The sequence below is a fragment of the Octodon degus genome, unplaced genomic scaffold, assembly GCF_000260255.1.
Source record: "Octodon degus isolate 3935 unplaced genomic scaffold, OctDeg1.0 scaffold00035, whole genome shotgun sequence".
Classification (NCBI taxonomy): Eukaryota; Metazoa; Chordata; class Mammalia; order Rodentia; family Octodontidae; genus Octodon; species Octodon degus.
The window spans coordinates 1,198,824-1,216,729 of NW_004524611.1; the positions used below are offsets into that span (position 1 = coordinate 1,198,824).

The 17,906-nt window shown below is 55.4% G+C and overlaps 1 protein-coding gene across 1 annotated transcript in view; it reads left to right on the forward strand.

Moving 5' to 3' along the window:
• Window positions 1-17,906, forward strand: part of LOC101570637 (protein cordon-bleu) — a 111,165-nt gene that overhangs the window by 51,729 nt on the left and 41,530 nt on the right. Inside the window, exons 2-5 of the mRNA XM_023714324.1 lie at window positions 3,163-3,366; window positions 9,541-9,751; window positions 12,121-12,349; window positions 16,328-16,425. Coding sequence (XP_023570092.1) covers window positions 3,163-3,366; window positions 9,541-9,751; window positions 12,121-12,349; window positions 16,328-16,425 — 742 coding nt within the window. The remainder of the gene's footprint in view (window positions 1-3,162; window positions 3,367-9,540; window positions 9,752-12,120; window positions 12,350-16,327; window positions 16,426-17,906) is intronic.

Genomic DNA, 17,906 nt, shown 5'->3' on the forward strand with positions numbered 1-17,906 from the left:
GAAAACCTTAGAAATGATACAGAATTTCACTTTTGAAACAACAAAATGATAGAAATTCAACAGTGACTTATTTTGCGTATTTGTTGTCTTCAAAGTAGTTGTTCAGATTATCAGATACAAGCTTGCAGAATTGGTTAAAAAATAGTCACAGAAAATTGCTGACTTCCAGCCTGCTTCATGTTCTGTTGCTACAACATAGGCCTCTTTCTAAAACTGGAATTTTCTACCTGTTCCATGATATGCCAAAGATGTTTGATATTTAGACAGATGGGGTAAACCGAACTGCATGTATTGCAGGTTAATAATAAGCTTCTGTTCTGGAGGGTTAACAACCTAAGTTAGCAGTTCAAAATTGGAGAAAAGGAAGGGCTGCAAGGTTAGCCAACATTTTGGCCCTGGCCTTTCAAGGTCATTGAAGACTCGGGACATAGGAGAACCTGTACTGTAACACCATGTAACTCAGTTGTGCTCCAGATTTTCTGATCAAGAAGATTGTGCAGCCACAGAGGAATGTGAGCGATGATGTATAGTGTGCCTGGGGAGAGTCACATGGAGAGAAAAAATATTCTCTCAGGCTTTCACAGAGAGCAAATTGGTCAAGCAATGGCTGTGACTCATGCTCATGGTTGACACAAAGGATCTACAAAGGGCGGTACAGGGCTACGGGATAAATCTGAGGGGACTTGACTGACCTTGTCAGATACAAAAGTCGCATTTCGTGCTATAGAGGTCTTGCTTTATCTTGGTCTTAACCACCCAGAAGAAAAGTATAAAAACAAGGTATATAAAGTAAAGACATATTAATACGATGAACTGTAAAAGGCTCAAGTCAATAACTTCTGGGGATAACCCACTAATATTATAGACTGCTGGACAGTGTTGGATTGTTTAGCTGAATTCAAACACTTATAGTATTTAGATGCCAATAGAATATTGCTAATCTAACAAGTGTTAGATTGTTTAGTTGAATTCAAACACTTATAGTATTTAGATGCCAATAGAATATTGCTAATCTAACAAGTGTTAGATTGTTTAGTTGAATTCAAACACTTATAGTATTTAGATGCCAATAGAATATTCACCTCTGACAGGACTAAACAAAAAAAGGGGATACAAAAGAAAGATCACTTTGTATTCATATATACAAAATAGTTAAGATAGATATACAGCTACTTTCGCTTAATTCAATGAGAAGAAAGAGGTGTACTAATAGTATTTGGACAGGCTATCCTGTCTGCTTCTTGTCCTATGGATAACCACTAAGAAGATAGCAATGTACAATGTATTGATTATCGAAACTGTCTTATTCAGCTTTGAAATTGTCTCATTTATATTTATTTCTCAATAAAAAATTAAATAAAATAAAAGTAAAAATGGAATTTTCCTGAACACATAATGTTTTGGAGCTTTTGTAGTTTTCAGTAATGTCTTGAGCATTTTTGCTCTTGCATTACGTAATCTTAAGCGTACTTAATCAGTGCCAGTACAGCACTGCACTGGAACTGGCTGACAGCGTCTGTCACTGATGTCTGATTAGACCAGCTCCCCGGTGTGCTTACCACTGCTTGGCTGGGTAGCTCTGTTTGCCAGCGACCAGAGATCTGCAGGAATGAGTGACTTTGAGCATCCTGGAGCACCCCAAGGACTTACTTCTTTAGCACAGCCTTCTAGAGAGAACCTCCGTGACTGCGGCTCACACCTCGGCCAGGGTGGGTGGGGAGGAGGGAGAGCCCGCCCTCCCCTTCGGGAGCCCCTGGGGACCTGGTTTCTGTGTCTGAAGGACGCCACGTTGCCGTGGGAGCTCCAGAGCCCTGACAGCCACATGTCGGGGTGCAGAATGCTTTCAAGGCTGCGCACAGCGACTGCTGATGAGGTATCCTGGGATCAGCAGTCCTTGGGTGCTTGAAGCGCAGTCCTTCCCGCCGAGCGGCAGGTGCCGGGCTGCTGTTGTACTGAAATACCCAGGGTCTGCGTAAGATGGAGTCCTTATATATAAATGCAAAAGTAAGCATGCATGTACTCTTTGAAATATGCTTGTGTGTGTATACACATTTTTCCATGTACATGTGTGCATATAGACACGTATATACAGAAATGCATATATGTTATGTATTGCACAGTCTCTATATAAAACAGCTCATAGAATGTAGCATACCTCGCCCTCACATACTAATCTAGAAGAGACAAGAATATGCGAGAATCCTCATTAGCAGGGCCCTGGGCAGGAGGGACGCAAACTCTCCCACCCAGGTAGCCAGGGGCGGGCCAGGTGAGGGCCAGCGGGTTAAAACCCAGGGGCCCTGCCCTCCAGCTGTGGGCCAGCGTGACCCAGGGCGGCCGCTGTGTCCCTAGGTGCCCAACTGAGGACCTCCTGGATGACGTGTGGGCTGAGGTGGCTGAGGTGGCCCAGCGCATCCGGGGCTGTGGATCCCTGAGTTCTGGGTCCCTCGAACCAGCTGACTGAGGACTCCTAAAGGGCGCCACCTGCTGGCCTGCGCGAGGCCACCGCGTCCCCAAGGAGGCCTCCCTCCGGAGCTGCTCCTCTGGGACCGGTTTGAGGGTGCTTTCTCCAGGAACTCAGCGTCGCAGAGAGCTGTTGTCAGGGAAACCCAAAATACAGCGAGTGTGCAAGCAGAAATGGAAGCCTGACTGCAGTGAGAGACGCGCTGCCGTTAGTCCTCAAACCATGCGCGACTCGGCACACGGTCGCCCGGTCCTTGCCCCTTCCCGAGGGTCTTTGGTTCCCCGCCTGCCGTTCCTGCCGCGGGGCCCTGAATCAGTTCAAAGCATTTCCCTTCCGTGGTCCGGAGGCCTCGGACCTGGTGAGATAGGAGAGGGTCCAGCGGCGCGTGCAGTGGCACCCACCGCCTTTCTGATCGCGCCCCCTCACGACACAGGAAGAGGATTCCAGAGCGCAGGAGCCTGGGATCAGGGTGCTGGCAGCGTGCACGCCCCCAGGAGGGGTGTTTTGAGGGGGCAGCGGCAGTGCACCTCTTGCTGCAATGACTCACTGAAGCTGTTTGCTCCAGCCGCCTGGGCTGGCTTTCAGAAGACTGCACCGTGGCAGCTGTTTCTGTGGGGTGCGTGAGCCTCGTGGGAGCGGGCTGGGGGCGCGAGAGAGGCGTGCCTGTGGTCACCGGTGCTGCTCTCCATCCTTCGCAGGAGGAAGATGAAGGCCCGCGCTCCCCCGCCTCCTGGAAAGCCTGCCCTTTCCAGTGTGCCGGCAGAGCCCAGGCTGCCCCGCGACCCGGCTGCTGGCTGCTGCCAGAACCTGACCCACCAGCAGGAGGCGCTGTGCAACAGCACCCTGGATGTCACGGTGGTCCTGCCCAGCGGGCTGGAGAAGCAGAGTGTGGTGGATGCGAGGTAAGCACCTGCGCCAGGGTCCCCACACCTGAGCAAGGGCAAGGAGAGAGCCGGACAGTGTGCGCGGGGTGCCCGCGTTGGGGCTGACCCCACGAAGGCCACAGGGGTGTCAGGGCCTTTTCTGGGTAGAGCTGCCCTGCTGAGCCATGCCCTGGGTGATGGTCTAGCCAGAAATGGGGTGTGTACCTTGTAAATCGCTTCATGGGCCACCTGAGCGGAAGCGGGAGGAGCCCTGCTGCTGCCAGCCTCTGCCTGCCGAGGTTGGCATGGTGGCCTTGGACACCACGCTCTCCCCTGTGCTCAGGAGGCTGTGGCCCTCTTGGGTGGCAGCACCAGCGTGGCGGCAGGGGCTGCGCTGCAGTGCCTGGGATCCTGCTTGTGGCTTCACCCTGAGGTGGGCACAGTCCTGGAAGACACCCGAGGCCCAGCCGGGGCCAGCACCTGACATCTTTCCTTTGGACCCAAGAAGGGTGTGGGCAATGTCAGTCTTAAAATGGTCTAGAATATGCACGAATGTGAGAAGTGCTGCCTGCACATGTACTGTGGCCTGTGCACCGTTCCTGCACATGAGCCAATTCTGGGTCATGTGTTTTTCTAAAGAAAAAGTAGCATAGTATCAGGTGACTCTTCTAGATGTGGGGCAAAACTACTTGTCTGGGAAGGAAAAATGGCTTTTGGAAGCTGCTTCTTAAGGCATACCCCTTAGGCACCTTCTTTTTTCCCTGATGAAACAGCAGTCACCAACATGCAGCTCGGCGAGGTTCCCGAGACGAGGAGCCGCCTGAGTGTTTGGGCAGCCCCCTCTTACCCCCAGTGAGTCAGGGTCCTGAGCCAGTGGGGCAGAGCGGGTCCCAGGCTCCTCGAGGGCCTGTGCTTGGGGAACAGGTTCTGTGTGCAGCATTCTGAGCTCAAGAGCGGGCGGAGGCCCCTGCTCGCAGCTCCTCCCCGCATTTCCTATCCTCCCTGTGAAGTGTGCTCCAGTGCAGAACGTGCTCCCCTCAGGGAAGCAGCCAGCCTAGGCATGGGCTCCAGACAGGAGCTCCTCACGGACGAAATGCATTCGCGATCAGACGCTCGCAGCTGGAGGAGCAAGTCCACAGTGTTTCATTCCTTTTGAGAGTCTCCGAGCTGAGCTGAGCCGCAAGGCTTTGAGCTGTTCTGCAGCAGAGGTGTGCGGTGTCCAGCACCGGGTGGCTGCCACAGGCCCTCACTTCACTGGAGGAGCCTCTGCCATGGGCCGAGGTGCCTGGGAGGAGGGTGTCACGCAGCTGGAGCCTTGGGCAGGATCCCCGAGACAGCGCAGGATCTCATCCACGGTGCTTTGAGTAGCTGAGGGGCGGGGCGGGGGATGGCCAGGCCAAGTGTCTCCAGGACTGGGCCACGCGATCGTGCCGAGGGGATGTTGTGGCCTGCATGCTGCAGGTGTCCACCGCGCGACCGTGGGCCTTGTCCCTGCATGGCAGTGGGGTGCTGGGGGACATACACGCACTTCCTGCTCCCAGACACACAGGCTGGGCAGATGGTGACCTCATTGCTGGCCCACCCTGGAGGGCAGGCAGCGTGGATGTGAGTGGTGTCGGTGGGTGACTGGACCGTGTCTGGGGACTTAGGGGCACTGGAACCCGCAGAAAGAACTCTAGATATCCAGGTGGCCCGACGCAGAAGGCTCTGCATTCCCTCAGTCCTCTGAGGTGTGGGTCAGATATGGTCAGGACACAGGGAGGGAGCCAGTTCTGGGTGCTTCGATGCTGGACTGTGGCACCATCTCCTGCCACCTAACCTGTGGGCAGATGGACTGTCCAGTCTTCTCAGCCTTCCAGTCTTGGCTCATGTGCTATCTCCAGGTCAGGGGACCCCATACCACTGTCACGGGGGGCAGTGGGCTTAGTACAGGATGTGCATACCCAGCCCTACACCCCAATTTTATTTTAAGACAGATTCTCACTAAGTCACTTACTTACCTGGGCTGGGCTAGGATTTGAGATCTTCCTGCCTCAGCCTCCCAGAGTGCAGGGATCACAGCCTGTGCTGCCACGCCGGGCTCCACTGTGGCCCATGTGCAGCTGTACAAATCTGATGCGTGCAGTGAGGTGCCCCTTACCCACAGGCGACCCCCTCTCCTGCAGGGATGCAGCACCAGGCCTTAGACAGACTTCCCGGCCCTTGGGCGGTGCCTGCGTCTACACCCTTCCGCTGATGGTCACTGGGCTTGCTCAGGACCCAGGTCTGCAAAGCAGGACCAGCTCTGGCTGTGGTTCCCCATGCTATGGCTCTGGGCTTCCTGGTGCCCCCTGCTGGTCAGGGCCACATGTGTGCTACCCATGAGATCCTGCTAGGGTCCTGGCCCTGCAAACCTGGCGCTGCTGTGGAACTTGTCTCTCTCCCATCCTGGCCGTGCCTCTAGCAGCTCAGGGTACCTGCTGGCCAGCCCTGGTCACAAGGTTGAGGATGGGCCTGCGCTTGGAGCCAGGGAAGAGTGCTGTGTGGCAGCGGCGAAGCCTCCACGGGGCAAGCTGTGTGCATCTTGGGCGCTCAGAGCCCAGCAGATCTCAGAGGAGGGCCTGTGCCGGGCTCACGTGCGAGCTGGTAAGACAGGCCAGAAACAGGGCCCAAGCGGGGCTGAAGCGGCAGCCTACCCTGCCACCGTGTGCTTCTGGGGCCTGGTGCCTTTTGGCCCTGGCTGGGTGCAGGCCTGGCTCTGCCTGTGCAAGCACAAGGTCCTCACAGTGACCAAAGCCTCGCTGGTCACTTGTCCTTGTACACAAGGACGGAGAACCTAAGACGGATGACCCTGTTGCCCCAAGTGGCTGGTTGTGGTCACCTCCAGATGTCTGTGCACTGGCAAGACACAGCCTGGGTGGAACGTGAATCCTGCCAGCAGGAACAGCCCTTGCCCACGGGCCTGACAGGTGCAGGGTGTGGCCTCCTGATAGCCGTGTCCCCGGGATGCGGTCCCCGAGCAGCCTGGGCCCCGCCCCCGCCCAGGTGTTCCCTGTGCCTGGGAAGGGCGCCGGAGCATGGGCTCTGCCCCTCGGTCCCACTCTTTGCTGGGGTTTCAGGCAGGCACAGATGAAGGTCATCAGAGTCACTCAGTGATGCAAAAATGGGTCTTGAAGCCTGTATACATTTAGAAAGCAGTGTTTCTCAAAGGAAAAAATACAGAAATTCTATCTACTTTTACAAGTTTGCTGCAGATGTTCCTTTAAAAAATTTTCAGCTTAATAGGTCAGAGATCTGAAAATGTGGAGCTAGTTGGATAGTTTTTTGAGTTCATGTTGTGAAAAATAAAGATGTTTATTTCTTTGTGCCTTTAAATTTAAAGACGGAGGTCGACAACAAATGCCCCAAATTAAATTTCACTTCTAAATGGCAAGCACCTAGGACACAAGAGGAGTGGAGAGGTGAACTTGGGTGAAGAGAGGGTCAGGAATGCGAGTGCGGAGGGAGATCTGTGCTCATGGTGCCGCCTGCTCGCTGGGCCTGGGCCTCGGGCCCTTGCGGCCATCTGCTAAAGCTGGGCTTGAAGGAGGACACGGAAGGAGGGACACAGACACACGCATGCACGTGCCCAAGTTGTCCCAGCAGCACCTGACGATGATGTCCTTATGGGACGTCCCTAGGGCAGGGGGATGTCCAGGCCTAGCGGCCTCCGGCCTTGCCTGCCTCTCCCTGTGGGGCTCAGCTCTCCTGGTGCATCATCCCTTGTGTGTGTGTGTGTGGGGGGGGTCCCTACATCCCCAGGCATCATGGAGAGAGACTCTGCCCTTGTCTGCTGAGACCAGGGTGGCGTCCAGCCAAACCCAGACTGGCGAGGCTGAGCCAGTGATGTACTCCTGTGCCTCACCCAAGCCAGGATGGCACAGCAAGCAGACTGGCCTGCCTAGCAGCTGCCTGGTGCCGTGCTCAGCCGCAGACGCCAGACTTCACTGAGGCGGTGCTGTCGTGTCTTCACCATGGGGAGACTGAGGCACAGCAAGGCAGTCTCCACCTGGCAGGCTGCAGACTGGGGGTGGGGAGCCACCCAGCACCACGTGGCTCCCACTGAGGGGTTGCCAGCCCTTTGTTCCAGCTACAGGGACCTGGAGAACCCCCAGGCCTCTGGTCCTGCCCCCTCTTCCTGAGTGGCTTTCACCAGCGGCTCCAGAGCCTCAGAAGACCTGGCCAGTGGGGACAGCATGGGCCGTGGTGGTTTCTGTGTTGGCCAGGAGTGGGGGAACACTGACAGCTCGCCCCGAGTCCAGGGGACCCAACCCAAGGCCCCAGGCGCGCAGTGCTTTTTGTTTTTTGTTTTTAATTCTAAATGTCGCAGGGGACTAGTGCAGCTAGAGGTGGTGACCAGGACCTGCCAGGTTCCCATAGGAACCGCTTCCAGCCCAGGAGGAGCCCAGGTCCCCCAATGCCCTGGGCTGATACAGTGCAGCTCTGCGCTCTTCTCCGGCCAACGCGCCTGGGAACCCGGGTCTGCTCCGGCCCATGCGCCTGGGAACCTGGGTCTGCTCCGGGGTGGCTTTCTTTGCGTTTGCTTCCCCTAGCTTGACAGTAAATTGGAGAAGGGAGGTTATTGGTCAGGAACTTCATATGTGGAAAACAGCCACAGAGCCTGTCATCCCGATGCTGTGGGAGGCTGTGGCAGGAGGATCACAAGTTCAAACCCAGCCTGGGTAACTTAGCAACTGAGTATGATCCAGTTTCAAAACACTTTAAAAATGGAGACTGTGGGTGCAGTTCAGTCCTCAGCACCCACCCGCTGCCCCAAAGTCGACTTGCTCTGCAGGGCCTTCCGGCGGTCCGTCCGGCCCTGTGTGTGCGGAACGCCCCACCCTGCTCTGTTCCAGCCAGCCGCTAGGTGAGGTCAAGCTGCTTCCCGTCAGGAGCTGTGCAGGAGGCTCGACCTCTGCCGTGTGAGCTCGCGCTGCTCAGCTTCCACCAAATGCTCCATGCAGGGCAGTTCCAGCTTCTGGGGTGGTGGGGGCACGGGTGTTACTTGGGGTTTCCCTGGAGCGCAGGGAGCTCATCACATTGCTCCAGGTCCATCCACACATGGTTGGTTGGTGGCCGTCGATTGGAGCTGTTGAGTAAGAAATGGCACACTGCAGGATTTGGGGGCAGGCACTGGGGATGAAACCCAGGCCTTTGCCCTGAGCTGCAGTCCCAGCCCTCTTTAAATTTTTATTTGGAGATAAGATCTTGCTAATTGACTAAATCGCCCAGGCTGGGCTTGAATTTGTAAATGTGTGCCCCTCCGGCCTGCAGCCTCCCAGAGTGCTGGGTTACAGGCCTGGGCCATCCCGACAAGCTGATATTTTAAAAATCATTAATGGACGCTGACTTTTATTGGATGCTTTTTCTCTATCAGTTGAGACATTTAGATGGATTTTCACGGTTCATGTTGTTCCCAAGATGCCTCACACTGGCTAATTTACATAGGCTGAGGCATCTTTGCTTCCTGGGGGTGGAGCCCCCCTCAGTGGGGCTTGGCAAATACTCCCCAGTCGCTGCTGAGCTGGGCTTGCTGCTGTTTTACTGAAGAGCTTTGCGTTCATGTTCATCAGAGATGCGGGCTGGTGGCTCTCTCCTCTTGTGCCATCTCCTGTCTTTGGTGCTGCCTGCACAAACCATGTTTGGAATGTTTGCATTTTGTATGAGAGCTTGACCACGAAGGCACGAGTCTTTTCATACCTCGTAGAACTTTCTGTGACCCTGTGTGCTCCGGGCTGCTCTTCGTGGTGAGAGCCAGCCCCCCCCCCCCTTTCCAACCTGGTGCTGTTTCCCTTGGTTCAGCCTCAGGGGCTTGGGTGTGTCTAGAAGCTTCTTTCTCCCATGTCACCTGGTTTTCTGGAGCTGGAGTGTTGGGAACAGTGACTGGGACCTTCAGCTTAAGGCTCATTGTTTCCAGTGTGTTGTGCAGATGTGTGCTAAGACCACAGGAGCATCGTTTCAGTGTGCTGTGGGGTCACCTGCTTTTCCCTGCCAGGCTGATCGCGCTCCTTTGGCAGTGCCCTGTACCCGCCCGGGAACGTTAGCAAGGTGCCTCCTGATCGATTGTGAGAAGACGCCAGGAGCTGCTGTGGTCTCGCTGCGTAGCGTGTCTGCTCTTCTCACGCAGCTGCGCGTCCTGAGTCGGGCAGAAGGGAGTGCGCAGCCCCGCTGACGCAGTGTGTCTTTCCCTCCCAGCCACGCGATGATGGATCTGCTGGTGGAACTCTGCCTCGAGAACCACCTGAACCCTTCCCACCACGCGCTGGAGGTCCGGTCTTCAGAAACCCAACAGCCTCTGAGTTTTAAGCCAAATACCTTGGTTGGGACCTTGAACGTGCACACGGTGTTTCTGAAGGAGAAAGTTCCAGAGGAGAAGGCGAAGCCCGGCCCCCGCAAGGTGCCTGAGGTCAGTGGGCGCCGTGAGTTGCCTGAGGAGGCCAGTGGGTGGTGCCCTGTGGGAGGGGGCTGTGGGCAGGCTGGCGGTGGCTCCTGTGGGCTGGGAAAGCTTAGGCTTAGACTAGCCTCTTGAGCCGGAGCTTTCAGAATATGCCCGTGTACTCCGCTATAGCAGACCAGAGAGTGCGGGGCAGAGCCGCCACCCCTCCGCTGGGAGGGGGCGTGGCCCGCAGCACTGCCACTGGTGCCTTTGAGCCCCGGAGCCGTGGCAGGTATGCAGAAGCAGCCGTTTCCAGTTTCACAGACTTCAAATGAATTGGCCAGTATGTGCCCCAGCAGGTCCAGCAGCCCGAACTTCTGCCAGCCCCGGCAAGCAGTGGTCATCCGAATAGGATTTTACCTTCCTGTTCAAGAGTGAGATAGAGAAAGAAGGGGGCTTCTTTCTGAAAACTTGGTGTGAGAAACATTTAGGTGTTGTGTTTGGGGAACATGTACCTCAGCCTTCCAGACAGCTGGAATTACAAGTGTGTGTGCCCCCAGGAGCTGCCTGAATTTATATACACATGCTACACACATACATTTTAAGTTAGAAACACACCTATCTTTTGCAAGTACCAGACGTATACTAGGAAGAGAGACAACCAGTCTGTCTAGGGCTGGCCCCGCCTGCCGAGGACACGGGGTCCACCAGAACCCGCGGCGGTCCACGCCCCCAGGCTCCGTGGGTCAGCACTGCTGATGAGCATGCGATGCCGCCGGGCAGCGGTGGACACAGTGTCCAGGGGCCGCATCGACTTCAGCTTTACTTCAGCTTTCTTCTTGGTGACAAGAACTAATTGCACCTTCTCCTTGTGCTTTCTGAGAAGCTCTGAGACGGGTCTTTTGGGGCCATTAAAAGAAGTGGGGCTTCACTCTTAGATTCCTGGAAGCTGTGCTAAATCGTCCTGCTTTTTATTTTTATTTTTATTTATTTATTTTTAAAAAAATTTTATTTATTTATTTATGTGTGTGTGTGTGTGTGTGTGTGTGTGTGTGTGTGTGTGGCCAGCTCAGCCCACCAGGGGGCAGGGCTGGCTGGCATGTGGTGCTGGGGGATTGAACCGCGGTCCCTGTGCTTTGCTAAGCTTGTTCCAAGTAGGTGCTTTAGACCACTGAGCCATCTCACCAGCCCTGTCCTGCTTTTTAAAATGAGAATTTGGCTGGCACTTATCTCCCATGCTTCTGTGTTTCAGTGATAAACGGGCGCTAAGTGGTGTCCTGTACAGCATGGCCAACACAGATGTGCTTTGTCATTGTTCACATACAGTCTGCGTTCACAGAAATGGCTCGCTCTTCCCTCCTGCTAAGTTCCTTTCACCTTCTAGCCTGTGCCACCATTGCGTGGTTCTCCTCAGAGAAGCCAGGCCCAGGGACAGGCGTGGACCTTCCCTTAGAAACTCTGTGGTTGTCATGGCTACCAAATCACCCTCCCAGGCTGGAAGGGAGCCCGAGGCCTGTCCCAGTCACTCTTGATGCAACCCTAGAAAACTGTCCACCGCTGCCCGGCGGCATGGCACGCTCATCAGCAGTGCTGACCCACGGAGCCTGGGGGCGTGGACCGCCGCGGGTTCTGGTGGACCCCGTGTCCTTGGCAGGCGGGGCCAGCCCTAGACAGACTGGTTGTCTCTCTTCCTAGTATACGTCTGGTACTTGCAAAAGATAGGTGTGTTTCTAACTTAAAATGTATGTGTGTAGCATGTGTATATAAATTCAGGCAGCTCCTGGGGGCACACACACTTGTAATTCCAGCTGTCTGGAAGGCTGAGGCAGGAGGATCATGAGTTCAAGGTCAGCCTGGGCAACTTACTGACTTAGTGAGGCCTCATGTCAACATAAAGAACTAAACAAGGGAGAAAGAAGTGGTTCAGCATGAGGACTCTGGGTTTAATCGCCACTGCTGAAAAAATTATATGTGTGTGTGTATTGTCTGTATGTGTTTTATATACACGTATAGAGTACTCTGTGTGTATTCATGTAGACATACAGGTGTAAATACCCACATCCCTATGTGGATATTTTGACCTAAAAATGTGGTGCTTTGTTTTGTGAGAGTTAGTTTTTCTTAATGAAGTCATTCACATTACATCCAAACAGTTTTCCCTTAGCAAGCGCCGCAGCCCGTCCAGAGAGGCGGCACATGTGTTGGGTGTCAGCTTCAGAGCGCTCCCGCTGGTCACCCTGTGCAGAGTGACTTGCCTCACAAATGAGGGCGGCTGAGCTGGGGCTGCGACTGCACCCTGCTGGTCGTGGTGCGCCACCCCGGGGAGAAGGGCCATGCTCCCCACCCCCCAGGCTGGGCTCTGGGATGCCCCTCAGGGAGCGCCGCTCTGTGCCTTGCAGAAGTCCGTGCGCCTGGTGGTGAACTACCTGCGCACGCAGAAGGCGGTGGTGCGCGTGAGCCCCGACGTGCCGCTGCGGAGCATCCTGCCGCTCATCTGCGCCAAGTGCGAGGTCAGCCCGGAGCACGTGGTCCTGCTGCGTGACGGTGCGGCCGGCGAGGAGCTGGAGCTGTCCAAGTCCCTCAGCGAGCTGGGGATAAAGGAGCTGTACGCGTGGGACAACAGGAGAGGTGAGGCCCTGCGCAGGCACCACTGTGCAACCCCCCCCCCCCGCGGACGCGCCCCCCCCAGACGCTTGCCCACATCCACGCACGTGCAAACGTGCGCAGCTCGCTGGCCTCCAGTGCTCTCTGGGCACCTCAGAGCGTGTCCAGGGCTGAAGTGGGCAGGGAAGGAAGCCGGCTCGGGTTCGCGCCTCCTGCTCTCCGTGACGCCTCTTTCCTCCCAGCTGTGAGCGCGGCTGTTGCCTTCTGTCTCCTTTTGAGCTTTCTTAAGTAAAGGACGAGAAAAGATGAGGAGAAATGAGACCTTCTGCTCTGACTGCTCAGAAACCACGTGCAGAGCTCTCTGAATGTTTCTTCTCGGTTCTCAGCGCTGCCTCTGGGTCCGAAGACGCTGTTCCTGTCAAGTCAGAGTTGCACAGGCTCTGGCTCCTCTAGCGCCGGTCACCTTGCAGCCCACAGATCAGTCTCTGGGGCAGCAGGGGGACAGACACAGGTCCCACCCAGGGGCAGGGTGGGTGGTGGCCACGGGTCTCGAAGCAGCCCTCACTCTCCTTCTGCCCTTTCCAGTTCTGACCAAAACACAGTCTGCACCATCCCTGAGCTGCCGAGGTACTGTGGTCTCAGGCTGCGCTGTGCATGCCTGGGCCCTGGTGCCGGCCTGTGCGCTGTGGGTGTCGCTTGCGGCACTGTGGGGAGGGTTGCTTGCTTGGTGCTGCTGTGCTTTACCACATGAGGCCCTGGAGAAGGGGGTGAGGCCAAGGAGATGGCGCTGCTGCCCTGGTTGTCGGGCAGAAGGGAGCAAGGGGAGCCCCGGCACCTCACCTCTGCAGGCTCCACACGCCCAGCACCACATGCCCAGCACAGGCAAGCCTGGGGCCTCGGCCTCAAGGTTTCACCTTTCCTGCTGTAGACACGAGGCTAACCCACTCCAGACCCAGTGTGTGCCCCGACACCTGTGCCTTAGCATTCTTTGTGCATATGGAATGCGCATGCTGTGTAGAGAGAGCCGGCTGTCCCCACGTGTGGACTCCAGAAAGAGAGAATACACGTACATATCAGGGCTCTGATGAGCTCTTCAAGGTATACACACATGCACACCCCCCACATGCATGTGCACATGCACACCCCATATACACACACCTGGGCACACAACCATGCTTGTATACATCCATGCACATGCACCCCACTCTCCCACATACACACATGCATGCACACCCCTGTACATACACCCATGCACACTGCCATGTACACGCACCCCACCCACCCATCCACATACTTGCACCCCCGCCCATCACCTATGCACACACACCCCAGAAGCTTCATGAAGCCTTGTATGCTACCAGCAGCTTTGTCCACATTCATTAAAGTTCCCAGCATGACTGAATTTCTGAGCTGTGCGGCCGGTGGTGCACAAGGCGGCGCTGCCCCTGGAGGAGGTGCATTGGGCAGACCTTACTCCATAGGGTGCAGCTGCCTTGTGGCCCTGGGCGGGCAGGGCAGGCAGGGCCAGGGCAGCAGTGGCCCCTTTCCTGCCCGCATCTCTGTCTTTAGCGATGGTGGCTCAGAACCACGCAGGGACCAGAGCCAGCTGAGCCCCTCGCTCTTCCTGCTGCGCTGCCTCGGTTTGCACTTTCTGCTGGAGATGCAAATGGTTTGGGCTGCTTGGCCTTTGCAGCTTCCTTCAGCCTCCTCTGTCTCTCAGTATTCACCTTTATCATTTCATCATCTTTATTTTATTTTGTGACAGTAGGGACAGAGCCCCGGGGCTTTGCATGAGCCATATCCCCAGCCCCCATTATTATTATCCTTGTTTGAGACACAGTGTGTCTAAAGTTTGAAATTATCCAGGCTGGGCTCGAACTGGTAATCCCCCTGCCTCAGCCTTTCAGAGCACAGGGATTATGGCATACCCTTCTAAATCATTTTAATGATTAATCATTTTGATACTTTGAAAAATGAAAGAGCTTCTTGTCAATTAAAAAGCTCTTTCAGTAGTTAATTTTGGTAAACTAGAGTGAATCCAGATACAATCAGCTCTCGCTCCTCCGACCCTCTGGAGCAGGGCCACCTGCAGTTGCTCTTCCGGCTATGACTGGACAGCGGTGTCCCTGCGGGTTTTGTCTGGAGCCCCCATGGATTTCTCTTGTTGGTGCTCACGTGGTCCCATCTGTGGCATTAGCCACACCTCAGAGACCTCCCCCAGCCCACCCAGGCCAGCAGCATAGCTGTACCTCTGCTGGAAGGGCTCCTGCTGCAGCTCCACTACTCAGGTTGAGGTGGGGGCCCCATCCATCCCCAGACGCTGGGAGCGTGTGTCACCAGAATATGGTACCCCAGCTTTCATGGGTCTGCACTAGACCTGCATCTCTGGGTCAGCGGACCTCCAGGTGGTGCCCGCATGCAATCCCAGCTCGGGGAAAGAAGCAGGATTCAACTTCCCACCCTAGTTCTGCATTTGATGCCTGGTACAGTGAGCTGTGTGCAGGAAGGTGGGCCCTGTGTCAGTGTCACCCACCTACACGCAGACAGGACACCCACACCCATGCCCAGTGTGCATGCTGTCAGTGCAGCCCCAGCGCACTGGCACAGACGGGGGCCAGCTGGCGCCTGCTATAGAGCTGTCACTGCGCTGCCCTTTGCAGTTCTTCCCCGTAGCAGAGGGTCTGCTGCGGCTCACTCACAAGTGCGCGTGCGTGCATGTGCCTGCGGCTGCATGGTTGGATGTGAGGTGGCGTGGACCCACTAACCTGGCCGTCACCCAGCCTGAGCGATCCTCCCTCACCATGCCCGCGGGTGTGCGTGCCTGTGTTGCAGAGTTTTCCCGGCTTGGTGCTCTCTAACGTGCTGATGGGTGCCTGGTCTCTAACTCCTGCATGAGATGCTCATGTGTGGTTACTATGTTCGGGTTGAAGTACTGACAGCAGTTTGTTGAAACCCCACTGCGACTGTCCATGGATGGGCCAGAGGGCTGGCTTCATGTCTGTCCTTGGGGATGGCTCTTTCCACCTTCTGGTCCCAGTGCAGCTGCAGCCTTGGGAGAGGAGGGGACCTGTGAGTGCCCAAGGCCTGGAGTGGCCTTTGTTCAGACAGATGATTCAGAATATCCAGGATGCCCCCACAGAAGGAGAAACTGAGGCTGGGGGACAGCGCCGTGTGTGGCGCCTGGCGTCTCCCGGGGAAACAGCCCTGACTCACCTGGGTTTCCACTCCTGGTTCCCACACCCCTGGGATCATGGTTCTCCCAGGTCCCCTCAGGGCCCAAGCCACGGGTCCTGCTGCCCAGGAGTGGATGATGAGAAACCAGGAAGGGGAGCAGGACTGAGCACAGAGCTAAAGAATGCGAGAAGGAAGGGAACAGGGAGCAAACCATTGCCCCCTAGCGGCGGCTGCAACCAGCAAGGCCGGTTCCAGGGCAAGGCCTAGAGATGGGGCCCTCTGTGCCCGGCCCACCAGGTGCTAGAATCGAGCAGGAGAGCTTGCGACAGCTGCACCTCACCCCTGACCGTTGTTTATTTTGTGGTAGCAGGGATGGCCCAGGGTCTTTGTACTGAGCTGTGTCCTGCCAGCGTTTTCGGGATATAGCAGGTGATGTAAAATTATAATTGCAATCCCTCACATCTGGATACTTAAATGCAGCTGCGATCACATAGAGCACCAGGCCCTGGCTTGCATTAGCTTTCTCTTGGACTCTCGTGGGCTTATCTGGTTTTTCATTCTCCAAATGGAAATGTCCACCCGGAGAAAACGAGGCCTCCACCCTATAGAGGCTGAGTAAGGCATTCCTGCCGCTCCCTGCGGTGCCGGAGGCTTTCAGGCAGCTAGCTGTTGGGGCTGTGAGAGCAACAGCTGGAGGCTTTCCCGCTCAGAAGAATTCCTGCTAGTTTAAGGGCAAAAGATTCATTTATTGCAGTGTTTTTAAAAAGTGAAACGACCGAGCCTCCTTTCAGGTGCTGAGAAGTAACTTACTTGCTCCTTTTTTTCCAGAACCGCTTAGGAAATCATCCCTTGGCAACGATGAGACAGATAAAGAAAAGAAAAAATTTCTGGGATTTTTCAAAGTTAATAAAAGAAGCAACAGTAAGGTAATGAGTTATGCATGCATGCAATTTGGGGTTGTGTAAAACAGTTTCCTGGGATGCTTGTACTGAGCCTATCTTGGACTGTTTCTGAATAGTTACGCCTACAAACAGGAATTCCTTCAGGTCAGAGGAGTGCACAGAGATCTCCACCTGGACCCTGGAGTGAGGAATTGTCTCCCGTGTTTCCTGCCTGGTGGGCTCTAGGGCCAGGCGGTGATCAGGTGCCCGGGACAACCTGGCGGTGCTTGACCCCCAGCACAGCCAGTGGGTGGATGAATCAGAGCAGTTGCAAATATAGTAGTCATGAGGGTGTGTGTGTGTGGCGTAAGCTCTAATCCCAGCTCTGGAGGGGCTGAAGGTGGAGGCCTTGAGTTCAGGGATGAGACCTTGTCTTAAAAAAAAAAAAAAAAAAAAAAAAAAAAAAAAAGGTCTACATCCCTATAAGTATTTAAATAATTTAAAGCCATAGTACAAAAAGTAAAAACAAAGATTTTTTTAATGATGAGCTATGAGTCCCAAAACCATACGTTCTCTAAGTACTCAGAAAGGAATCTGGTCATTACCCATAATAAGCATCCTGCCTATGGGTCGTGTCAGAGTTTGACAGAGATATGGTGGATGTCTAGATTTTCAAGAAGTTATTCCCATGAGACACGCACTGCCATGAACAGCCCTCTGGATCCGCCCCAGTTCAGGCGCACTCATCCCACACCTCTGCCACTTTCTGCAGCCACTCTGGAGTCGTCCTTGTCCTTAGTTGTGCTGTCGTGGCTGTCTCGATGTCCACTTCAAAACATTTCCCTTTCGTGGGCAGTGTGACCTTGGGGAGGAGCCAGAGGTCACGGGCGCCTCAGCTGAGACCGAGCTGGGCGCCGCCGCAGCGCCTGCTTGTGCGAGCTGCCTTTCTGTTGGCTGGTGCTCGGCGGAGGCGTGGACTGTGTTTCTGGTCACACCCCATAGAGACCTCGGGAAAGAGCAGCCCGGAGCTGCTGCAGGACTCGGCCAGCGGGCTGGGCGAGCGTTGGGAGGGGGCCTTCCGGGAAAGGTTCGTGGCAGCGCGTCTTTCACGGCAATCAGTATCTTCAGTGTAAACAGTGACCCACACTCGGATCGCCTGTGTATTAGCGACACCTAGGGCTGTTTCCTCGCAAACAAATGAGACAAGAAATGACAAAACCATTGTGTGTGCTGTTGCGTGTGTGGCTTAGTACGGGCAGCTCAGCTGGGACAGGTCACCACGCGAGTACTCAGGCCAGTGGAGCAGCGGTCCCCATCCCCGGGAGCTGGGCACCTGCCCTGCACCTGCCGACTCCTGGGCAGCCAGCCACCTTGTGCTCACCACATACACCTGTGCTCTCACCCTGTCTATGTCTATGGGGAACTTCCCCCCACTCCCCCTTCCCTCCGCTTCCCTTCCCCTCCCTGCCCTTCCTACCCTCTCCCTCCCTTTCTCCGCTCCCTCTTCTCCTCCCCCTTCCCTCCCC